This window comes from Protopterus annectens, chromosome 1.part0 (genome assembly GCF_019279795.1).
Source record: "Protopterus annectens isolate FY-2018-M chromosome 1.part0, PAN1.0, whole genome shotgun sequence".
In the NCBI taxonomy this organism is placed as follows: Eukaryota; Metazoa; Chordata; order Ceratodontiformes; family Protopteridae; genus Protopterus; species Protopterus annectens.
In genome coordinates this window covers 1,131,956,709-1,131,983,241 of record NC_056725.1, presented here as the reverse complement: position 1 = coordinate 1,131,983,241, position 26,533 = coordinate 1,131,956,709, and the positions used below count along the sequence as shown (strand labels likewise).

Here is a 26,533-nt window from a genome sequence, read left to right as displayed (position 1 = left end):
TCCCATAATTTCTCACGTATTATTTTTATTCCCTTTTATATTTTAATACACTCCCTTTCTTCCATCACCTACATACATAGTTTAAATGGCCTGAAAAACATATCACAACTGTATCACAATCTGCTATCCCTAAACCTTCCAGTAATACAAAATAATCAATTTCAGATCCAAGTGCCCCTTTTCTATAAGTCCACTGATTTTTGTTCCACACAGCCAATTTACCACATATTATTACTACCTGCATTTTTTACATCTTTCCATTTTTTTTTACATTTTCCTCCTTAATATCACAATTAAAGTCCCCTCAATTATACTTTTATGTTAACTACCCCATAGACTAATTTTGATTAAACAGATTTTCTCTTTCCTTGCTAGTTATATATACTTATAATGCTATAATTCTATAAAAATGTTCTCTCCACCCCCACATCCAAAACAGTTTACCTTCCCATCCTTACCAGTGTTACATATAGCATTTTCACTGTTTTTTTTAGACAACACAGACACTCCAGAACAATGTTCACTTCCTAAGTTCCATATTTTATTTCCTACCCACAATTTTTTCTGTTTGCAGTCTTTCTTCATTTGTCAGGAATCTTACATCCTCTGACAGACTAACATCCACATCACATTTAGCACACCACTCCAGTATCCCTGTCCTTCTTACAGTTTTAATAATACTACTCACATTTACTGAAAGTACTCTAAAATTGTTGCTATGCCTTCTTTTTATGTTTAGGGGAAATATTTTTAAATTTTTGTTTTCTTATTTTTACCTTTTCTCCAACTGAATATTTTCCTGGGTTTATGTACAAATAATCCTTGATCCTCAGAGTAAGATTTTTCACTAGATATAACATCAAAAAATATTAATATCAGTCCCCTCTCATGATGTATCTTCCTGCATACAGTCTCTCTCTGTCCTCATTTTTCTTTTCCATATTTTTTATTCTATATTTTCTTCTTAACTTAGCTCACCCTCTCCCCCAGCATCTTGTTGTCCTTCGTCATATACATTTTCTTCCCTTTCACCTTCTTTTTCATTATTTACTGTTTGCTCTTAATAACCCATACAAAAATGTCCCATTTTTACATAACCTGCATTCAGGTACACACCTTTTTGCTGTATGTCCTTTCTCCCTACGCTGGTTACACTGTACCTTGTTACAACTGTTAAATGAGAAAAGAGCCCACAAAACAAACATGATTTAAGCTGGTCAGTATATCTTAATGTACCACTATAACAGGCCACAAAAATAACACCATGTTTTTTTTTACATTTTAAAACAGTTTCCAACCTGCACCCAACATTACACGTTTCTCTCATCTCTAACTTTCACAATGTTATCAACAGTTTTACACAGACCTTGCATGTATTTTTAACATTGTCTTCTTCCAGTTCATCAATTCTAAACTGTAAAGTAATATTTTTTAACATTTAAGTTACTACCAGAAAACAGAAGTTTCATCATCAATGCATCAGTTTCAAATAAGCCACAAAATGTCTCTGTCCCAGTATATATAAAAGATTATATTTCTTGAGCTTTTAAACCCAGAACAATTACCATATTGTCCCATACATGATATCTTTCCATTACAGTGTCATTTTTATTTTTATTCTCACAGCTGTTTTTCTCTTCTTTTTAAAAACAGTTCAACTCAGAGTCTGATGCTGCCCTCCTTTTTTTTACTGTTGTCACTGCTGCATATGTTTTAGTTACTGCATTATCTGCTCCATGAAACCAGGTACTTTCTAGTTTGTTCCTGCTTTCCTCTTTTACTGACATTCTGTGTAAAATTTAACTGCTGCATTCTCTGCTGCCACATCACCGGGTTCCTTTTCCACATTGCCATTGTCAGCACTTCCAAAACAGCTAAGCTATTTGCCATTTCACCCCATGAAACTGCAAAACTGTCATCTGGATCATCCTGCTCAATTATGTTTAACAGAACATCATCTGAAAACCCTCCTGATGCCAGTTCTATTATCTGTACCACTTCACCAGACTGATTTACTTCTTCTCCCTGGAGATAGCTAAACACTGCTCATTTGCAGCATCCACCACACATGAATCTTTGTTTACATTCTGAAGCTCCATATCAATCAAAGTTTTCTCCAAATTCTCACTTTCCACCACCAAACTCTCCATAGCTGTGCTCTCCTCCTCCATGCTGATGTTTCTCTTAGACCTCTTCCTTGCTGCTGTAGGAACCCTCCGGTGCCATCCTGCAACTCCAAAGAGTAGTGAAAGTTCCCCAGTACCCTGGCCAAATCCCCCCCTAGTAGTATAAATACCACCTTGGGTCACTCCTGAAAATAAGGTACTAGGCTAATGGGACTAACCCAGTCATTCAGGGTTTTTCCATACACCCTTAGCAGCCTCCATCCTATCTATATCGGGGAGTCCACTAAAAATGAACATAGCACACTATAAGCAATTTTATCAATGACCCATTTTTGGATATACTCATATTCATTAACTGTATTGCACTAAAAACATTACCCCTTGATGCTATCACCTATTTTAATAGCACCTTCTTTAGCATATTAAATCAACAGACCCCACTAGGCACAAGATGGTTAAAACAAAACCAGCACATTATTTAACTAGATCTATCAAAGAACTCATGAAAAAAGAGATAAGGCTTGACAAGAATGGGAACAAGGCAATACCTAGGCAGATCTATAAAACTACAGATACCTAAGGACCAAAACCATTTTTAAAAACTATATTAGCCTTCAAGAGAATTCTAGAACAATCCCTAAAGGATTATGGTCTGCCATAACCATAAACAACCTCCTAAATCCAAGCAAGAAAACTCAACTAAATTCATGACTAAATCAGACTAATAGTACTACAGTATTTATAGATAATAAATATTATAACAATTGTCACATCCATCTGAAAACAACAAAATGAGAAAGCATTTATTCTTCCTACAACAACCAGGGATTCTAAACAATTCTCTGTCTGAAATACTCACAGAACAATAAAATGTATATTCTTAAACTCACTCCCACATCCCTTGTGGTAGACAATCTTCCAGGAGAGTATGTAACAACTGGAGATGAGTTCTTGACCCGACCTATATCAGTTCCAATAAATTAAACATTCATGTGTCCCATCAGTACGGAAAGCATCCCTCTCCACAAAGAGGGCAACACCATCAACCTCTCCAGCTATAGGCCCATTGCATTTTCTCTCCATTGTCCAAATTCTAGAAAAATCCCAATTATCTGCTAATACCAAACCCTAAAATATACCAAACTAGCCCTTTTCTCCAAGCCAGCATCACCACTGACACAAATCCTCTACTTCACATCAGGGGATAATACTAGAACTAAACTTGTTAAAGCAAAACTACTCAGAACTATAGTAATAGATGGGCAACTAAAATGCAAACAGCACATACAATACATTACCAAAACATACTATGTAAGTTGAGCACACTTTATAGATCCAAGCCCTACCTCACAGATAAAAACAATATGCATACAGCCTCCACATATCTCCTTTTTCCCATTAATTTATACATCTTCAGTTTTTACCATCCTCCCAGCAGTCCAGCTATCCAAACTGGAGCAATACTACAACGAGGTAGAAGAACATAGCATCGTCTTCCTCTCAGAAACTCAACTGGCCAGAACTCCCAAACTACTTAAATATGACCCAACTTAAAACAGCTTACAAAATTCTCTACCATCCCTTTAAAACTCACTTAATAATCAGCCTGCATGAATGGTACATGCCTCCCAGGGAAATGAGATCTCAAGGCCTCATGCAAGCCAAATCGACTAAAATCAATAACTCCATGGGTAATTCTCTATTCTGTGTCAAAGTAACCAGGCTCTGGAACAATATCCTAAGAACCATCAAACAGTGTAAACGTCTCAACTTCTAAAAACTTGCACTCAAACACTACTTAAAAAGTTGGATCTGCCCATGTGATAATAAATCCCAGTTAAATCATATCCAAAATATATAATATCTATGCCAGACATTTCCTTGTTACTGTGCACAATATTCAAAATGCCCCACACCCCACATAACTTTGAAGTTGCTTGATACACAGGAATCAAGACTAGATAACCAACATGCTGGTGGCATGAATAATTTAAAGAAAAGGGACCCAAGTGTTACAGCTCTTTTTTTTCAGAAATTAAAATAAAAAAGCTTGTCAGTAAGATTTTTTTTCTGTATCATTTGTTAAAATATACAGAGTTTACACTGCCTTTGATAATATGCTTACATTTTTGCTTCATTTTTGTCAGTATCACTTTTTTTAAAAACTTGTGTTTCTGAGTAGTATCCCATAATCCTCCTGGAAGGGGGAAGAGATATGTTATTCAGTATTCGAGTTTTATGTTAATTAGGTGCCATTATGGCTAGATGTACTTAGTTTTCAAATACCTTTATGTCTATTTCCTGCAAAATAATTGGCATGGGAAACATTTGTAGTTGATATACAATATAAGTGTAACTTACTTTAAGTATTGCACACAGGGCTGGGGTTAACATTTTGGAGTACCCCAGCAAATTTCAAGTTCGGGGCCCCCAGGACACTTTCATTTTAAATATCACCCTCAGATTGCCAACCTTTCTAAGGAACTTTTTAAACTTCATGATACTATGAGTAGCTTACACAGACTGTAATGTAACTTCAATGTTCTTACATCAACACAGGCTTGTGCACCAACACTCTGTGTTTGCCCATCTCACACAAGGACATTCCAGTTACTGGTATTTAGCTGCAACAATGATAAATTACAACTCTGTGTACAGGAATGGACCTAAATGAAATGGTGCCCTAGGAACTGCCTACTGTTTCATCCCCCCTACACACACATATCCTCTAAGGCACCTCTCTGTTTCCTCTCCATTCTGAGCTTCCCCACACCATACACATTACATTTTTTTCCTTTTCTCACATTTTGCCTTACTCTTCAACTCCTTCAAGAAGCCATAACTTTCTATATACTCTGAAGTGCATTTTAAAGTTTTTTTTTTCTTTTTACACAACCTTTTCATTCAGTGTTGGCTTGAACAGAAATTATGATTAAGGGAAGAAATTCAGTGCTGGTGTTCAACTTTAGTTTTCCTTGCATCCTTTCAGTACACTTTTCCTGACAAAGACAGCACTGTAATAATTATTTAGAAAGTAACTCAGTTAAACCAGGGCTCTCAGAAGCCATAAGGTTATAGATATCTGGGGTGCATTTTAGTGCATTTTCCCAACCTTTTAATCCAATGGCTAGCCTGAACTAAAAACATCAGGATTTCAAGAAAGGCATAAGTTGTGCCCATTGCTTAATGTTCAAAACTGACAAAATAATAGCTCACAATAAAGTAACAAGACAACTGTTGTGAGGATACACAAATATTACCTGGGAATGCTGTCTGACTCTATAACCTCCCCTCAAAAAATTAATTCACTGCCTGTGCATCTCTATGGTGTTAGATTGGGATGTATTTCAAGTGACTGCTGTCACACATATACATAGCATGCCTCCTTACTCCTTAGCCATACCTTCTAAAGGCAGACATCTGTATACATGCCTGATGTGTGGCTGTGAGGAAAGCAAAAAATAATGATTGCAGTAATGCATTCCATTTTGTTGTTCATAAATATTGCATTGCTCCAATACAAGCTATAGTAACCTTCTTTGTACACCTCTGAGGTCTGTCAGAAAAGTAAAAGAAACAATGATGACCTTGTTCCCAGCCCCAAAGCAAGCTATAATGATCTCCTGTACACACCTCTAAGATTTGATTCGGATAAAATTAAAGTAAAGACCAAACCTTGCCCATCCCCCCATACAACCTGCAGCAACCTTTGGCACAAACGGTTTTAGAATGGGTTCAGCTGTGGGTGAGGCCACCTCCAAGTCAAAATCCGTTTATACAATCTGGGATGTGGGAACCACCAAATCCATAGAAAGTGTCTGGATGTTTCATGATGTATTTTATTTCTTACTTTCGAAATGACTTGTTAACTGTAGTTTTTACTGCTACAAAGAAGAGTTATGTATGTGTCCAGCATTACTGTTGGTATATGTACAGATAAAAATCAGAGAGATTTTTTTAGACACACACACACACACACACACAGAGACACACACGCACACACTGCATATTCACATTCATGGAAACTGTTGTAATTCCATTTAACCTGCTGCACATCTTTGAGGTGGTGGAGTTAACCAAAGCATGCGGATAGATGCACACAAATACATTGAAAGTATGCAGACTCGACACAGAAAAAAAGAAGCATAGCTAACAACTCCACCAGTGCAAACCACTGTGAAATGGCAGTGCTAATCATTGCATCACAGTGGCAATGAACAGCTGCTTTCACAAACATCCTATTTGTGCCAAATCATCAAAAATAGACACCTATCATGTGTAAGGATTATGTTTATGATGGTAAGCAAAAGAAAATATGGCCAGCTTGTTACCTTTTAATACATTGCAAACAAATCTTCCCCACCCCCACCTCACACATACACAAGTATAATGGCAATACTGATAATGTTTGAGCTAGAAAGCCAAATAAATCATAGCTAGGCTTTGTTGGTCTTACAATGCAACACACACATACACAAATTTTCCACTGGTTTCAGCAAATAGTAATACATTTTATAACATTGGTACTGCCACACCACACCGGACTGATGACTGTTGTTTAGCAGTCGTCAAACAACAGCAGGGGTAAGTCATTCTTGTCATTGACCCTGATTTCACAGAACACCCCGATTTTGCCTCATAATTTTGCTCTGTCCTTGAAAAAAAGTTTGACTTGCTGGTAAATCATTCAGGATTACAGACAGTCAATAAATCCAGACATCAGAGTTCCACACTTCATATTGTGGAAAAAAAGTGCATGTTGATGCAAAGTTTGTCATTCTATTAACCTTTTAAATTAACTAGAGTAATATTTTAAAAAATGCTCTTCATTTTGAGACTTTATTTTTTGCTATTATTTTTGGCTTTGCCCTTAATTCCTGTTCAAAGAGGTTGAGAGTTATAGCATCTGGTGTTCTGCCTGTATTTATAAAGCTCAATAAAAGAGAAAAACATCCCAAAAGACAGGAAGCATTAGCTCTTCTTAAAGCCCAAGATAAGCATGGAGATTGATCACTCTGGCCTGCTGATCTCCAGCACTCATCTTTCTCATGTTCATTCACTGATTACTGGCTTTATCCTAACAGGATCATATCAAAACCCTGTTTCAATTAAAGAGCATCAGCAGAAAGTGAATAATCTTTTTTTGTCATTTTTCTGCAGCAAACAGTTGCTTTTATGGAGCCCTAACACAGTCAAGGATGACAAAAGGGGGGGGGGGTCCCCTGCAGCCATGTGTATTGTAAGTGACTAAGGCTGGCTACAATGATAGTTTTAGTGTTGATTAACTAAGTAAAGGACATTATGGCAGTGGTAAAACAATTTTATGAACTTGTGAAGCCTGTTACTTGACAAAACACAGTTATTATAACCATTGTCATCTTTGAATTTTGAAGGAGATGTAAAGCTATTATTACCCATCTGGTTTATTAAATACGTAAGACTGCTGCACTAGCTTTTGTTGGTTTGAAAAACATGTTATATAATATCAAAATAAGATTACTTGCTGTGGTTGGCGGACTCCTAGGACCAGGGTCCCCAACAATCACAGGGTTCACTGGTGCTTAAAGCCGGCTATGATTCCACACCACTTTCACACAGATGTGAGGATGTCTTGAGATGACTGACACTGGCTGATTGACTGCCATGCAAACATAGCTTCTTAGTAATGAATAATGCAAATAAAGAACTTGGATATGTACTGTGACACTACTGCATCAGCAAAACCATAGATATTTTATGGACTATTCTAATCAATAAATGTGTATATATGCCTTATCTGCTAACATTATGTATGCATCCAATAAGAGGATGACACCCCTTTCCCAATACCTCTCAACATCTGAGTTTTAAAAATCATAGCATAAGGTCAGAAGGAAGACCAGAGTCATACTTTTTACAATAAAACTTTATATGCTAGGCCCTATATAGTTCCTGGAAAGGTGTTTGTATGGGCTGTATTTATTTGATAATGTACATACCTATAAATGGTTCTGCCATTATGAGGAACATCAGTAAACCAAGAAGGAGCAAGACTAAATCTCTCAGGGCAAAATTCATAATGGACTGCCTAAATCATACCAGTTAAGAAGCATGTCTACAAGAACAAGTATTTTCACATATTTTCAGTCACCTATGGCTAGTTATGGGGACTATATTTAGCACTGGTAGCTGAGCTCTGGGGTTCATACTCAACCTAACTGAACCCATATATAACACACTCCTCTTCTCTCAAAACGAAAATACCATCTGCTCTTAACCTGACTTGGGTTCTAGTAATGTTTCTCTGAATTATGTATATATGCAAGTGGAAGTCATTTTCTGCTATTCTGCAAGAAAATACTTGCAGTCAAGCATCTAAATTAATACAGATTTTAAATGAGTTTTACTTATTAGCAAACTACAATCAATGTAATTACACATCGAAATGTTATTGTACAGCAGTCCAGGTGCACCCTGTGTCAGTAAGGAATTATTTGTAGCAGCACTACACTGCCTTTCATTAGCAGAACAGGACATGTTCTCCTTTGTCCTCCTTTATCATGGCTGTATCCTCCTTTATGACCTTCTGTGTACTTTGTTGGGTTCGCAGGCATCTGGTAACCCTACCCATGGCACATCAGACCAATTAAACAATCAGGCACAGTTAGTAATGAAAATAGTCTGATTCACATTGGCTCCTAAACAATAATGCTCACATCCAACAAGGAGGCTGACACCCCCCCCCCCTGCCATATTGCATATTTCAAATAAATATTTACTAGAAAACGCATAAAGTTAAAAGCTATATACATTATATATCTTCTCCACCTGCCCCACAGTACAAAACAAATTTTACCATTTGGTGGGTGGCAGTCCTCCGGAAGCATTTTTTTTCACTTATTTCTACTGATATGCATTTTAGGTAGTTTTATGAAATAACACAAAATGGTATCTCCCTCCCAGAGCTAGCAAAATGATCCTAATTTTGCGTCAAGCATTTTTTTGCACTTATTTCTACTGATATGCATTTTAGGTAGTTTTATGAAATAACACAAAATGGTATCCCCGTCCCAGAGCTAGAAAAATGTTCCTAATTTTGCCTCTTGGGACCTCCTTCTTATTTTTTGTAGTTTATCATTGAGAATTGTGCTCAGTTATAAGATGCATAACCTGCTGTTCTTCTAACCCCCCCCCCCCTTTTGACTTTTTCCAGAATATTTGAACAAAGAAATTGAGAGGTACGGTGTGCATCACTTGATTTACTGAAATGCATAAAATATGTGTCACTCAACAACGCAATCTGGAAAATTTTTCAAGCGAGGACACTACATAACGCAGCCTTATTAGTTATTACACAGCTAAGTTAACTTCGATTGTTAGTAGCACGAATATGAATTAACTAATAGGGCGCGTCTGGAGTGTGTATGGGTGGGGTTTGCTACTGCACAGCCTGCGAGATACTCTACAGTAACTGCGGGTGTAGTAGTAGTATAAAGAGTTGGGTGCAAGCGGGATGTTTTTCATCGATTATTGAACTCATTCCATACTTATTTTAACCATATGTCTCAACTTTTTTGCCCAAGAACTTTGAAGCAAGCTAAATGGGCTGGGCTGGGTGGGGTCAGTTTTTAATTACATAAAAAGGATAAGTTATGCGTGCATTTTCAATGAGGGATGAAACTCAAATTTACGGTGTTATTGAATGTTTGCAAACCTCGGTAATTAATCAGAATATCATAACAATTCTAGGAGGGACAGGCCCAAAACATATGACAAAATGAAAGAAATCCTTTATGTTCTTCTTTCGGCTTTTCCCGGTTAGAGGTCGCCATTCGCTACAGCGGAACCCCGGTCCGCTAATGATTGGCAATAGATTTTTACGGTGTCGAAGTGCCAGATCCACGCCCAAACTTCTACGTATGTCTTTCGAATGCCGCTCGACCGCGGGGAGGACATGCAGGGTTTACACAGAAGGCGCTCTAGCCGAGAATCGAACGGGGTAACCTCTTGCTGTGAAGCAACAACGCTACCGCTGCAATAAATCCTTTATGTACGATGCTCAATTCTCGAATGTTTATAGCAACTGCGGAGTTCTATTACAAATACTACTTTTCCCACAATTCTAACTCGGTTTGCAACACCGGGTGAGACAACTGTGTGTCAAGTCAACTTACTGTGTTTCAACTCTACTTTTATGTAGGCGTTTTGGTAATAAATGAGAACATACTACAAACATAACTATGCTTTTAACGTATATATTTCTTTCCTTCTGAACGTTACTTATAACATTCAGAGGAAAAGCTACAGTAACATAAATACTGGTGTTAAGAAGGAAAACAGAAACTCAGGGAATTTAACTGGTGGGCCGCTTCATGTGTTTTGACATGTAGTCATCACGTCCCATGCTTGTAAAAACCGCTTCCTTGTTTAGATTAAATGTCAACAGCAGCTGTTCTTGTAGCAGTAGCACTGGGAGGTGCAGGGGTTCTTTTATTTTTACGCCGGTACTTTAGTATCCGGCAAGCACTTCGTACCTCAGGCTGTCTCAGGATGATGCAGGGAAAAACTGTAATCATTACTGGGGCCAACAGTGGAATAGGTAAGGCCACGGCGCTTGGATTACTGAAACTGCAGGCGCGGGTGATTTTAGCCTGCCGAAACTGTGAACGGGCAGAAGAGGCATCTCGGGAGCTGCAACAGGAAGCTGGAGAAGGGCAGGGGGAGATCGTCATCAAACAGCTGGATCTTGCCTCCTTAAAATCTGTGCGTAATTTTTGCGATGAGATGTTAAAGGTAATGCAATTACACTGGTTGATTTAGCTTGTGTAATAATTATAACGGTCGCCCTGGTCTTCTCGCTGACAGTAAAACACTTAAGAAGCATACATCTCAACTGTCCTTGAGTTTTGGCACAACATTTTGCTGTTCCTTCTAAAACTGGTTATTTTTGAGAGAGGGTGATATCGTACCTGTAATAAATAATGACAATAACTGGAGTTATATTCTTCTCTTATTTCCGAAAATGCACATTAATTCACATTCTCTTATTTTGTCATTTTCCGGGTTAATAGTACTGTTTTAAAAATGTCCCTCATCCTGAAAGTAATAGGATGTTAGATATGCTTAGAAGTGTATGTGTCAGGACATAATTTTACAATGCTTAACCCCTGTCCTGACTACAATAATTTCGGTGGCTGGGATCACAACACTTTGGGCAAACAGATTACTTGCCACAGTGGGGTTGGAGTTAAACATTCAAAACTACACACTGCTTATTCTTGAAGGACATTATTGCATTCACTACATTTATTTGTTTTCAGTTACCCAGTCTGAAATTAGAAGTTACAAATGTGTACAAATGATATAGGGCTTGGAAAGACCACATTGTAATTAGTAGTACATGATTGCAGTTAAGAGTCTTGGTGGTGGTGTGATTCTTATGCCATGCCCTCTTGCAGATCCCACAAATGCCAGTACCTGCTTGTTTGTCTGATATCCTGTGTGGGGGACCACTCTTCTTCAGGGGCATTTATACAAACAGAGAGAGAATTAACCAGCCGTAATGAAGATGTAGTGCCCTGCTAAAATTTAGTCTCTCAACTTTTCTTATGTTGTCCATAGCTGTGATGTGAGGTAAATAAAATGTTAAGAACTCTTAGGATACACGTGTACATTTCCTCAGTATTCTGAATGATGATCTTGTTATTAAAACCTCTCATTTGGGTGACTTTGACTACCTTTTAATAGACAGGGGCAGGGACAGCTATCCCTCCAGTGCAGGATATACCACAAAATTCCCAGGCTTAAAATTCCCTTAAGCAGCTGGTAAATAAGCCTACTAGAGGGCATAGCGTTCTAGACCTGACTGTTGCAAGTGTGACATCCTCTTGCACTACTTCTCTGGTATCTCCTCCTGTGGAGAATTCTTGAGTATAAACTTGTGACTGTGACACCCATGCCCTGGCCCAGCAATCAAGGAGCCTCAATCCTCACCACTAACACCAGTCTCATATATGAAGAAAGGATAACAAATACACACAGTAAAGTGCAATTTCCCTTAAGAGCACACAGAGATCACAGTCAGTCCGGGGCTGGTCGCTCTCTAGGTCCCCAATAAGAGCCCACTGACACAGCTATAGGGTCCAGATCTCAGCCAGCTGGGCAAGCTAAAATGTATGTATTTATTTATTTACATTTGTTGACCGGGAGTGTCCGACTGGACATGGGTCATTTTCAATGGAGGCCCGGGGAGAAAAGCTCCACAGTTAAAATAAACAGACAGTAGTTACATTGGATTTACATAGCGATTAACATAGCAATTAATTACAAACAGTTACAGATGAACATAGTACATCAGTAGACAGCTAGAATTTTTATCTGCGAAGTACATAACAGACATTAACAATTGTTACAATAAGAAGTTCCTGCTGTATAATAAGTAGTAGGCTTATGAGCATCCAGGCTTGCTATAATCAAGGTAGTTGGGGTGGAAAGAAAGGTAGTGGTTGGATGGGGTGGGTGATATTACAGTATGAGTTGCAAGGGCATAGCCAGCATGTTTTTAGGTGTGCTTTTAGTGGTTGCATGATGGTACGGAGGTAATTGTGGGTGGGAGGGAATTCCATAATTTGGCTATGGCGCAAGAGAATAGTGCTTCACCGGCAGAGTTATTGGCTTTAGTGATCTGCAAGTGATTTTTGTTGCTGGATCTAAGTGGTCTGGTGGTGCAATAGGTTTGGAGTAGATTCTGGAGGGATGGGACATTTAATGGATGGTTTACTAGTTTGTGGGCAAGTGAGAGTTGATACCATTGAAGGAGGTGAGGGAGTTCAAGCCAGCCCAGTTCAGCAAATGAGAGACAGTGGTGACTACGGTAGGATGCCCCTGTGGCAAATTTGGCGATTTTGTTGTAGCAGGTCTCTAGCTTGTTTAGATCGCATTGCCTTACGTTGGTATATATTGGAGAGGCATAAAGTAGGGTGGAGATAAGATGGGAATTTGCTACTGAAATCTTTGCTGCTTTGGTGAGAAGTTGCTTATTTCTGTACAACGCTCCTAGTTTTTTGTGGACTTTTTTATAGTCACGGATATGTGAATGTCAAATTTTAGTTTGTCTATTTCCACTCCTAGCAATTTGGTGTGTTCTGTTGGGTGTATAGTGGTGGTGTCTTTTGCTGTGATGTTAAAGTGAGAGATGTTTTGAGTATGTTTGGTGGGTTGGAAGATGAGTAGTTTAATTTTGTTTGGGTTGAGTATTAATTGGGCATCGGATAACCAAGTTTCAACAGAGGAAAAGGCTACCTGTGTGACTTTTTGCAGTTTGGGTAGGGACTGGGCTGAGCAGATGATGGTTGAGTCATCTTCGTATTGTATGAGTGTGCCATGTTTGGTGGCAGAGGCTAGATTTATTGTTGAAAATAGAGAAGAGTAGGAGTCCAAGGATGGATCTTTGGGGAATCCGTATAGAGACAGGTAGTTGGGGAGATATGTCATTCTGCCAACAACGGATTGGTGGCAGTCAGACAGATAACTCTGAAACCAGCTGGTGACTGAGAGAAGGATAGGTTATTGAGGACAGAGATGAGTAGTTTATGTGGGACCATGTCAAATGCTTTAGATAGGTCTAGGAAAGTAGCAGAGGAGAGATAGCCATTGTTTTTATGCTGAAGGAGAGTAAGGTAGTGGTGGTGCTATGGTTTGGTCGGAAACGATGCTGAGTATTGGAAAGGAGGTTGTTAGTAAGGAGGTAGTCTGAGACCTGAGAGTGAATGCCATCTCTCTAGTATTTTGGAGAGTGCAGAGAGAATAGCTATAGGGTGGTAATTGGTTAGTTCTGTGGAGGGGCTGCCTTTGTGGAGTGGAATTATATGCGATACTTTCCACAGTGTGGGAATGTAACTTTCTGACAGAGATCGGTTAATCAGTATGGATACTGGGTAAGCCAGAGCATCAGCTGCGATTTGTAGGTACTCCCTTGGGAGGTTGTCTGCTGCTAATTTGGTGGTCTTAAGTTTAGTTAAGAGATTTTTTTATGTTGGAGGGTAGGTACAGGAGAAAAAGAGAAGGCAGTGGGGAGATTACTAGTTGAAAGGTGTGGGTTGGAGGGGACAGGGGTTGTGTTGTTTAGCTAGTGATACTGTTTTGTGTGAAGTGTGTGTTGAATGAGGTAGCAATATTAAAAATCTCCAGCACCCTCTCTGTCCAGCCAGTGCTTCCGTGTCCCTGCCCAAGTAGCTGACACACAAACACGTTGAGATAAGAGTTTATACAACCACACAGACACTCCTGGGAAAGGCTGGCACAGGTTCTCCAGCTGTGCCCCTATTACCCAGACTATATGGTAGTACCGCCTGCCACCACCCAGCCAATATTTATCAGCTACTCAAAGGCCCTTAAAAGGGTGTCCAATTATTACTGTGCAATATTATGATCCAATTGGTAGTATAACTAAACAGTCAAGGCTTGTTAGAATGACTTAGTACAGTAATCACTATAAATATGCAGTGTACTCAAGAGCTTAAATTATCTTTACACAAAACAGCCACAGTTGAAAGGTTTTAAAATATTTAATAATAAATAAAAACACAAGACAATACTTCTTACTACACAGTGATAGTCAAGAGTTCAGAGATCACAGAGAAATACTTAAAATAATTCAGTAGTACAGTTCTGACATCACAGAAAAACACTTAGTCTAATCTTTCTAGTTCCTAGCTATTTTTAAAAGAAAACACAAGTCTAAGATAACTTACATATGAGCAAGACAGGGCTGTGAGTTGGATGGTCAAGACAAAAATGCTTAATCCTCTCTGGTTCTCTCTTTTTAAATTGAAATTGCAGTTCTGATTCACATTACATCATTCTTCACACTTTCCTGGGGTTCCCAGGCTATACATTACACCAGTCTTCACACTCCCCTGGGTTCCCAGGCTAACAGAGAGAGCATTTACTTTCTTAACATCTCCTTTTGTTATCTTGCAGCTGGTCAGGATGCAAAGCAATAAAAATACATTTGCATGTTTAAATCTAGCAATTTAACTGTTAGTTAAAACAATAGAAAGAATTTCTTTATCTAGACCCTTCGGCATCACTGTCTACATCAAAGGGGGTCACCACATGCTTTTAGAGTGCACTGTTGTCACATTTTTTCAGTTCCACATCTAATAGCAGTTTTTTCCATTTAAGACAACAAACCTGTGTCTTACATTGATATTTACAAATTATAGAATTATCTATAAAATTCTCTCCGGCTAGGCTGGCAGCCTTCACATTTCTCCCCCCCTGGAGAACTCAAGCTAGTTTTTCAAGTGACCCTTGAGAGATGCTGCTTGAGAGAGTTAGGTCTATCTGAGTATAGGTTCATAGGTAGGTACTAGGCTATCTGCCCGAGGGCATTTATAAGCTTAACCAGAGTGTGTCAGAGTTCGCCGCCCCATTGATTAATTAACTGATCCTCTGTCAAGCAGAGCCAATGAAGTGATCCCAGGGGTGTATTTTCTGTTACCCATCCACTTGTCAAGGTTTCTCTTGAAGAGTCTTAGTGAGGGGCTCTGCCTAATGTAGTTTGGAATTTTGTTCCAAAGCATGGGGGGGGGGTCTCTGTGACAGGAATCTATCCCTCCAGCATGTTCTATTTATTGTTGTGGCGGGGTTTAGCTCACTAGAACGCGTGGCTCGCAGTGACTTGGATTTCTTTAGGTGGAGCATGTCCATCAATTCTGAGTTGGACATGGCTTTGTAAGTCAGGCAGACATCAATTCTGAGTAAGCTATATGCCACTGAGTACAGCTGGAGTTTTTTCAGTTGGGCTGCATAGGACATATGTTTGAGGCCAGTAATTCTCTTGGTGAGGTGAGGTACTTTTGTGGTCTTTCCAGCTGTTGGAAGTGTCTTGTGAGGTACATCCCAAATGGGGCATTGTACTCTATGTTGGGTCTAATGAGTGTCGAGTAGAGGGGCATTGTAACCTCTTTATTTCTAGATGCAAACCCTTTAGTAATTAGATGGGCCACATAGAGGGATTTCCTAACTACTTTGGCAATATGATTGTCAAATGAGAGATTACTATCTACCTCGGTCCCCAGATCTCTTATTACCTCTTCTGTATTAAGGGGGCTGCCATGTATGTGGTAATTCGTGGGTGTTTTGTTTTTCCCAAACGGGATGACTATGCATTTTTTGGCATTTAGCTTGAGGCCATGACTTTGACACCAGGTGTCCGTCTCAGTAAGGCCCTTTTGTAGGATGTCCCGTGTCAGCCGGAGAGTCAGTTATGGCTTCCAGTTTGCAAGTCATCGGCGAACTTGGTTAGCCATAATCCTCCTGTGTTTGCCTGTACTTCTGAGAAGTATATGCCGAACAGTAGGGGTCCCAGGACCGAGCCTTGCGGAACACCACTTGTGACTGGTTTAGAGTCAGACCTGGAGCCCGCTATTCTTACCATGTGAGTTCTGTCTGTAAGCCACAGTTGGCAACCCATCTCGTGATGTAGTGGTTTATGTTCAGGCTGGTGAGTTTTTCTGTAATACCCAAGTGGGTAATGGTGTCGAAAGCCTTGGTGAGGTCAAGGTAGGCTGTGTGAACCACCTTTCCTTCGTCTATGGCCTTGGTGACTGTCTCAAAGAAGTCAACCAGGTTTAGTAGGCATGATCTGCCCATAATAATCAACCCTGCCCAGTCTTGAACCCAGGACCCTATACACCATAGTCAGAGCAATGTACCACTACTCCATCAGAACTGTACACCTTACCCCATTCCCTTTCTTGAGAGCCCATCTGCATTGGCATTGCTAACCCCACTGTGGTGCTGCACTGACATATATGCTTGCAATCCAAGGCTCCATCTTAGCAACTTGGCATTTTGCTGGCTGGCTCTGTTTAACCATGTTAGGGGTTGTGATCTGTCATAACAGCGAATTTCCTTCCATACAGATAAGGCTGAAGTTTCTGCAGTGCTCACACTATGGCTAGACATTCCTTTTCTATAGCTGCATAGCATTCCTCCCTGGGTTGGAGCCTACGACTGAGATGAACCACTGGGTGCTCTTCTCCGTCTGAAGAAATCTGGCTAAGTACAACCCCCACCCCATGGTTCGAAGCATCCACCTGCAAAACAAATTCTTTGCTGTAATCTGGACTGGCTAACACAGGGGGTCCTCCCAAAGCTTCTTTAAGCTTCTGGAATGCCTGCTCACATGCTGGGGTCCACACTACCTTATCTGGCCTGTTCTTCCTTGTCAGTTCTGTGAGGGGAGCAGCTATGGTACTATAACTGGGGACGAACTTTCTGTAGTACCCTACTGTCCCTAAAAATGCCCTCACCTGCTTTTTAGTAACAGGTGCAGGCCATGCCTGAATGGCTTCCACTTTGGCAGGTTCTGGCCTTATCTTATCCACTACCTACTCTGTGTCCTATGTAGGAGACCTCTGCCATAACCACCTGATATTTGCTCGGCTTAATGGTCAACCCTGCCCTCTATAGTCTGCCCAGCACCTCCCTGACATACTGAAGGTGCTGTGGCCAGGAATGGCTGTAGATGGCAATATCATCTATGTAAGCAAGCGCAAACCCTCCTGCTAGGATATGATCTACCAGTTTCTGGAAAGTTGCTGGGGTATTCTTCATCCCAAAGGGCATCTTTGTGAACTCATACAAGCCAAAAAGAGTCACAAAGGCTGACTTCTCTCTAGCACTGGGAGTCAAAGGCACCTGCCAGTAACCCTTGGTAAGATCAATGGTTGTAAGATACTTAGCCCCACCCAACTGCTCTAGGGCCTCATCTGTCCTAGGCATGGGGTAAGCATCCGACTCTGTGTGACTGTTTGTTTAATTTCCTGTAGTCCACACACAAACTAGTGCTGCCATTCTTCTTTGGCACCAGAACCACTGGGGAGGCCCCGGGACTATTGGACTCTTTAATCACCCCTAGTTCCAACATCTCCTGTACCTCTTCCCTCACCGTCTGTTTGACTCTCTCAGGCACTCTATAAGGAGCCTGCCTAATAGGCCTTTGGGGTCCTGTATCCACCTGGTGCTGCCCCAGGTGGGTGCACCCTGGTTTCCCAGTGAACATGTCCCCAAATTCTGCAACACTGCTCGGATTTCTTGAACCTGGGACATTGCTACCCCTTCCACTGAGGTGTCAGCCTGAGCCTCACTGAGGAGATCAGTTAACAGATCTCCCTCAGACTCCTCTTGCAATCCACTGCAACTGCTCAGCACAAGAGCCTCCCTATCATTGTAAGGTTTCATCATGTTAACATGGTACAATTTGTGCCCCTGCCTTCTGCCTAGCAGTTCCACCATGTAGTTAACATCACTTACCTTTCTTACCACCTTGTAGGGTCCCTCCCAAGCTGCTTGCAGCTTGTTGTGTCTGACAGGAATGACAACCATTACCTGCTGCCCCACAGCATACTGTCTAGCTCGAGCATTCCTGTCATACCACACCTTTTTCTGTTGTTGGGCTTCTGCCAGGTTCTCCTGGGCCAAGCCCATGAGTTCCCTGAGCTGTGTCCTGAAGTTTAGGACGTATGCCACAACAGACTCCTTTTGAGACTTGCACCCACCTTCCCACTCCCAAATTAAATCTAGAGGTCCCCTCACCCTATGCCAATACAGCAACTCAAAGGGTGAAAAACCTGTGGATTCCTGCGGAACCTCTCTGTAAGCAAACGACAGATGGGGCAAATATTTGTCCCACTCCCTCTTAAACTGATCTGCAAATGCCCGTAGCATGGACTTGATTGTAGAGTTTAACTTCTCAACAAGACCATTAGTTTGGGGATGGTAGGGGGTGGTCTTCATGTGCTTCACCCCACAGGACTTCCACAGACAAGCCAGCAGGTCTGACATGAAATTGGCACCTCTGTCAGTCAGTATTTCTTTTGGGAAACCTATCTTGCTGCAAATCTCTAACAAAGCATTTGCCACCTTCTCTGCCTCAGTGGAGGACAACAGGGTATCGTGTAGCATAATCCACTTGCTTGCTTGCGTCTTTCGGCTATTCCCGGTTAGGGGTCGCCACAGCGGAACTCCGGTCCGCTAATGATTGGCAGTAGATTTTTACGTGCTGGCTTGCTGGGCCTAACGCACAACCTTCAATGAAGGAACACCCATTCACGCATGTCGCCACACAGAAGACGCTCAAACTGAGAATCGAACGGGCAACGTCTAACTGGGAGGCGACAATGCTACCGCTACTTTCTGAAATGGCTCCTCAATCACAGACAAAGGCATCAAAGGAGCTCTCACCTTGTCTCCTGCTTTGCCTACCTTTTGGCACTGCTTACATGTCCTGCAGTACCCTGTTACATCTCTGGAAATTCCAGGCCAGTAGAAGTTCTGCATAGTATGCCTCTGTGTACGTTTTATGCCCATATGACGTGCCAAGGGAATATCATGGGCTATGGCTAGAAGCGCCAGACGGTAGGGTGTAGGCGCTACCAACCGCTGTACTCTCTCACCTTCTAGCCCTCCCTCAGGGGTCCACTCTCTGTATAGTAACCCTTTGTCCCAGTATACAGATTCCCCCTTTCCTTGAGAATCAGGTGCCTCCCTAGCTACCTGCCTCAGGCCTTGCGATGCAGGGTCTAAGAGCTGAGCCTGTCTCAAGTCTCTCCTTGCAACCCTTCCCAGCTCCCCTTCCACAGGAAGTCTGGCATCCTCTGACAGTGGTGCCTCACTGTCAGCCTGGGTACTACTACTCACCTCTAGCTTTGCAGTCCCTCTGTTCAAGGGAACATCAGTACCCTCAAGCAGCTGTGGCTCACCTTCAGTTTCACTGCTACAGAGTAGCTCCTTCCCTGAAGTAACCAACTCACCAGTCCTGGCTGCAAGTATGCAGTCTGTCTGGGTCTCCCCCAGACTACCAGACCCACATGTTTGTCTCCTAGCCTGACCGCTTGTAACTGCATAAGCACATGGTACTGCTTCATCCAAATCCTTCCCTGTCAGGACATCTGCAGGATGGTAGTTTAGTACCCTGTTGTCTCAAGACAACCTACTATTGGCATTTTGTCTTTCCCACTTACTGGCTGCCTCAGCTTTTGTTCCCCACCTTGCCTCCATGGACACCTGTATGCCACATAGCCCCACTGGTTGCATTCAAAACATTTAATCCTAGCTCCTGGACATGTACCTGGACTAGTGGCTTCCCCTGCTACTAGCAGATTCTGTTGGGGCAGTCAGTTCTGCCCACCATGGGTTCCTTTAGACCCATGAGCAGTACTGGGGGTCCCCTTCCTGTGCAGGGCTGCCCTGCTTGCCAGGTATAGGTCTCCCTTCTTCCCCAACTCATCTGAAGTGGCACATTGTCTATCAGCTAACCAGATCCTCATGTCCTCAGGCAAAGTGCTAAGGATTTGTTCCCTCACCAAAAGGTCTGCCAGCCCTTCAAAAGTTGTGACCTGACATTCACTCACCCAGCTATGGAAATAAGTGCTCAGTTCAGCAACATATTCACACACAGTTTCATCTGACTTGCATCTATGCTCATGAAACTTTTTCCTATATGTTTCAGGTGTTAGCTTAAAAAACTCTTAACAGACAATTTGTTACAGCAGTATAATCAAAACATGCAATGTCAGTCATTTTAGACAATACAGTTACAGCTTTACCATGGAGTAAGGTGGTCAGGAACCATATCCAGAGCCTTTGGTCAACACCATACTGTTTGCATACCCTCTCAAACATATGAATGAAACTATCAAAATTATCCCCCTCTTTAAACTGTGGAAGAAATGTACTGACCTGTTGTGCTTCTGGGGTCCAATTACTCCCTTCCCCATTACGTCCATGACTCTGGTGAAGAGTCAGCATTTCTCTCTCATGCTTCCTCTGACTCTCCTTTTCTTCGGCTTCTACCTCCAAATGCCTGGGCTCCAACTCAAGTCTCTTTAGCTCCAGATGGATTTTGAACTCCTTTGCAGAAAGGTTGAGCTGTCCTTTCTCCAAGGGTATTATATCTGCACTGCCAGTCCAATTGTCCTCCTGGTTGCTGTTTTCTGATGCAGCTGTAACCAAGGCTGCAATCAGGTCTGCCTTAGTCAGGTTTCCATGCACCAGTCCCCTAGCCTGGCACATCTCCACCAGCTGGCTCCTTGTCAGGTTTCCTTAATCCTCTGCTGACATGCTGCCTGGTCACCCTGACTAACTAAGCTAACAAACAAAATAATGATCTGATCTCTAGTATTCACCGAGTGGCTATTTTGGAGTACAAAACACCTTCAAAGTTCACTGTATATAAGCTACAAGAATTCACCCACACCACTACAAGCCAGTTAGTCTTTGCCAACCACTTAATATGTGATGTGAATATCCCACCTCTGCCAAACAATATGTGGTGTGGATATCCCACCTCTGCCAAACAATTAATATGTGGTGTGGATATCCCACCACTGCCAAACAATTAATATGTGACACACGTGCCCTGGCCCAGCAATCAAGGAGCCTCAATTTTCTCCACTAACAACAGAGAGGGCATCTCGTATATGAAGAAAGGATAACAAATACACACAGTAAAGTGCAGTTTCCCTTAAAAGCACACACAGATCACAGTCAGTCTGGGGCTGGTCTCTCCCTTGCTCTCCAGGTCCCCAATAAGACTCCCCACTGGCACAGCTATAGGGTCCAGATCTCAGCCAGCTGGGCAAACTAAAATCTCCAGCACCCTCCCTGTCCAACCTCCCTGTCCAACCAGTGCTTTGTGTCCCTGACCAAGTAGCTGACACACACACACTTTGAGATAAGAGTTTATACAACCACACAGACACTCCTGGGAAAGGCTGGCACAGGTTCTCCAGCTGTGCTGCTATTACCCAGAGTATACAGTAGTACGGCCTGCCACCACTACTCAAAAGCCCTTAAAAGGGTGTCCAATTATTACTGTGCAATATTATTATCCAATTGGTAGTGTAACTAAACAGTCAAGGCTTATTAGAGTGACTTGGTACAGTAATCTCTATAAATATGCAATGTACTCTAGTGCTTAAATTATCTCTACACAAAACAGTCACAGTTGAAAGGTTTTAAAATATTTAATAATAAATAATAAAACACAAGACAATACTTCTTAGTACACAGTGCTAGTCAAGAGTTCAGAGATCACAGAGAAATACTTAAAATAATTCAGTAGTACAGTTCTGACATCACAGAAAAAACACTTGGTCTAATCTTTCTAGTTCCTAGCTATTTCTAAAAGAAAACACAAGTCTAAGATAACTTACATGTGAGCAAGACAGTGCTGTGAGTTGGATGGTCAAGACAAAAATGCTTAATCCTCTCTGGTTCTCTCTGCTTAAATTGAAATTGCAGTTCTGATTCACATTCCATCATTCTTCACACTTTCCTGGGGTTCCCAGGCTACACATTCCATCATTCTTCACACTTCCCTGGGTTCCCAGGCTAACAGAGACTACATTTACATTCTTAACATCTCCTTTTGTTATCTTGCAGCTGGTCAGGATGCAGAGCAGTAAAACTACATTTGCATGTTTAAATCTAGCAATTTAACTCTTGGTTAAAACAATAGAAAGGATTTCTTCATCTAGACCCTTTGGCACCACTGTCTGCATCAAAGGGTCACCACATGCTTTACTTTGGTCAGTAGAGTGCACTGTTGTCACATTTTTCAGTTCCACATCTAACAGCAGTTTTTTTTTCCATTTAAGACCAGTCTGTGTCTTACATTGATATTTACAAATGATAGAATTATCTATAAAATTCTCTCTGACTAGGCTGGCAGCCTTCACAGTGACCTTCTCCTTTAAGCTCCCAAAACTCCAACAGCAAACCCCATTGAATTTAAGGACTACATTAACATTTACTTTTTTACTGCACTTCCCCAGACATTTGATATAACAGAAAAATTCACCAAGGAATTCTGCACCCCTTTAGAAAAATGCATAGAGCTAGAGTTCCTACCAGGACCGAGTATTGTGGGCAAATTCAAAAGCAAGCCACCTTGTGCTCCATTGCCAAAAATAAACTGTACAGCAAAATAAACTCATCAAATTATTTATTAAATCCAAAAGAATTACACATAAATAGGGTTTTTATTATCTGTCAGATCCACTAAAGGAGCCAAAAACTTAGGTTGGTCTCTGAAGCCAAAGGTAATTAGAAATCCTTATTTAGCTGTGTTAGAAGACTACAAAACAATACCATACATTGCTCAGAACTTACTTGTAATGTCACCTATTCTGACCCAATAACATTGCAAATATGCTTGAAAACAAATTTAGTGCCAAAGTCATTCCTGTACCAAAAGACCAAAAATACTTCCTCCCTGGGACTTGATCATTTGTCTGGTGGCTTAAAGTGTTTTGCCACAGTATTATACTGCATTTGGCATCTGGCGAGCTGAATACTGAGATACAGTTTGCACAAGTATATCTGCATTTATTTGGGTCATTTTTAATAAAAAGCTTTGAAAACGTTTTACTAAAAACCATAGCCCAAATAAATTTAGCATTTCCCTGTGTGATGTCATGTGAGGTAGCTCTTCATACATTTTAATGGATGCTTCTCTGTGCATGTGCAGCTTGCATCCATTAAAGTGTATGGACACTGCTCATGTCTTCCTCCTAAGTTGATGTCACTGAGGAAAAAGGTCAATGTTAAACTCAGTGTAATCAGCAAGGTGAAAACAGATTTCACAGTTTTTTTTTAAGTCTGAAAACAGTTGCTGATACTTTGAAGATGTAGATCAGAATTTTACGCACCATACACTGTGATGTAGCAGGTAAGTCATGATAGCATGAAAAAGCACTTTAGTGTTAAACATGCCCTTGCAGACACACCCCTTAAACTGTTTAAGGTAAAATTTAGCTAGTTTTTTTCCCCCTGATGAGTGGCAGACAACAGTGGTGATACCACTCCATAAAGGTGGCATTAGAACTGACCTGGGTAATTACAGACCTGCAGCTTTACAAGCCTCACCTGCAAGGTCTTAAGACAAATTATAACTGACCTCATGAAATGTGATGTCAAGAATCTTGTTAGACTTCACGATACTTTGATTTTCTTATGATACTTTGATTTTCTGAATGGTAGATCTATTTAATCTGATAAATTTCTTTGAAAGGGATATGGAGGTTACAGAAGGTGACTGTGCTGTGCATGCAGTGTATTTTGACATGGTTAAGGACTTTGACATAATTCCCTAAGTTGGCATCATACATAAAGCTAAATGCTGTAAAAAAATAAACCCATTTGTGGTAAGATGGATAGTGAACTGGGTTTAATTTTTCCAAATCTTTTGGGTTTCTAATACTATGATGGGAATGGGCCCCATTCCTAAGTCGAAGTATGATTAAAGTTCATGAAATTAGTACTGTTTCAGTCTTTGATAGACAGAAGTGCTGTTCACAGCACCTGCAGTGTAGCCAGAAATTAATCCTCCTGCAATTCGTACTGAGTTACATGTAATAGAAGGATATCCAAATTGTTTTTTTATGAAATCCATTGTGCCTACTACTATAGGAACTGTCTGGGTATCCTTCTTCCACATTGTCCTCTTTCTGCCTACAAATCCTGGTATTTTATGACTTTGTGTCTCTCTCTGTATATAAGACAGTGTACTCACTGGTTGTAGCAATTTCAGTGATCAATGTTATTTTGTCTTCTTTTCATGGGCTATGATATCTGGTTTTCTAGCATTTATTTGTTTGAACTGTTGGTAATGGGTGATTCCATGCAATATAAACTTCATTATTTTCTGTAATGTTTTGTGGCTCATATTTCTAGTGTTTCTCAACTACTTCAGTATTGTAATGTTTGCTTAATCCCCAATGCAACAGTCTTGCCCCGTTATTATGCCCTTCAGTATACAGGCACTTTGCTATTAGTGTATCACATCCAGTAACAAGATTGTGTGACTGTTCCCAATTCTCTTTTATAAAACCTACATTATTCTGTTTCTCCATGTTCAATGGACTTTGTAAACCAACATGTATGTAGTCCAGTATCCTGGGCCACCAATATTAACCTTTTGTCTTTTGGTTTAATTTCACCTCTCCTTAACCATTCCTGCATTAGATACTGATCAACACGAGGTTGTTCCAGGAGTTTTCTGTACTTGCATCTTGCCTTTTCCACATTTTTTGCCTTCTCATTTGATTCTTCCCCTTAATATTCTTTATTTTGTTTTTTGGCATGTTCCTTTACTGCCTGATTTTGTCTACTACTTTTTTGATTTCCATTCCCGCTTGACACCAAATGTCCTTCTGCTAAACTAAGTGGGGAAGTCATATTAGACTTGTTCTCCTCATGTTTTAAAACATTCCCTATGTTTGGATCTTTTGAAGTCAGCAGATATGTATGCAGTTCTACAGTGTTTATTAGTAGTTGTAATAATATGTAAAAGAGTTAAAATGGCAAATATTACTTAAATCTGATAAGTTTTCTGGACTTAATGAAATTATAAACACAATGAGTTTACTTTGTTAGTTTAAGTTTTGTATATACAAGTATATGTACATTATTTGAATTAGAAGTATAACATTATTTTTAGAATATTTCTTTAGTTTTTTTGATACATTGTAAAGTGATTAGTTAGTGATTTTCATTGGATGGTGCTTGATGACTACATTCAAAGAGATTGGACAGTTTAGAATTAAGTTAATAGAATATTTAAGTCATTGTATGCTTTTGATCAGTTTTTCTGATTAAGTTCTTGTTGCTACTGAATAAAGGAACAAAAGACCTAAAAAAGTTTCAGTTTTGGTCATTACAGTTAGTTCTAGTGTGGTGCCGTACAGTCTTATTGGCAAAGTTTGTTTGGTGGTTCTTTAGTTTGTTCATTTTTTTGAAATCTCAAAGATATGGCTGCCTGTGCACCGACTGTGGACTATAATGGTGACAACAACAATTTATTGTTATCAGACCAACCAGGGTCTTGTTTTGAAGGAGGCAATATTTTGGATTTAAGCATTCCTTGTCTTCCAGTTGAATTTCTGTCTCTTGACTGAACAGAATATGGTGTATGAAAGGATGAAAGGCCTGTTCCATTAAACAAAAACTGTAAATCGTTTGGAAAGGAATTTAGTCAAACTCAAGCCATTAGAGTACAACAGTTTTTATTTACAAAGGTGTCTGGAAATGAAGCAAGTTCCTTTAGGATTCCGGGTATATAACATTCCTAATGGTATTACGTCTACCGATTCAATGCACTGAGATCTAGTGACACCGTATAATAATGCTGGGCTGGAAGTGTTGAAGTAATTAAACACAATATTAAGATTCAAGTTTTAAGGGAAGAAGTTTTTAAACTTACAGTTTATCACAATTCCTTTATGTACTATACTTCTCTTTATGACAGTATTGCAGCTAAAATAAAATGTTACATGGTGATGGTTATTTCCAAGAAAAATAAAAAAAGTAGAGATGCGTGGGCGTACCATCCTGACCAAGCATTTCACATCAAAACC

At 40.4% G+C, this 26,533-nt stretch overlaps 1 protein-coding gene across 1 annotated transcript in view; it reads left to right on the top strand.

The window, feature by feature from the left end:
• Positions 1–10,319: 10,319 nt before the first annotated feature.
• LOC122796511 (retinol dehydrogenase 14-like) overlaps positions 10,320–26,533 on the top strand; it is a 177,596-nt gene continuing 161,382 nt past the window's right edge. The window contains exon 1 of the mRNA XM_044065054.1: positions 10,320–10,898. Within this exon, the coding sequence (XP_043920989.1) occupies positions 10,542–10,898 (357 nt within the window). The 5' untranslated portion in view covers positions 10,320–10,541. The remainder of the gene's footprint in view (positions 10,899–26,533) is intronic.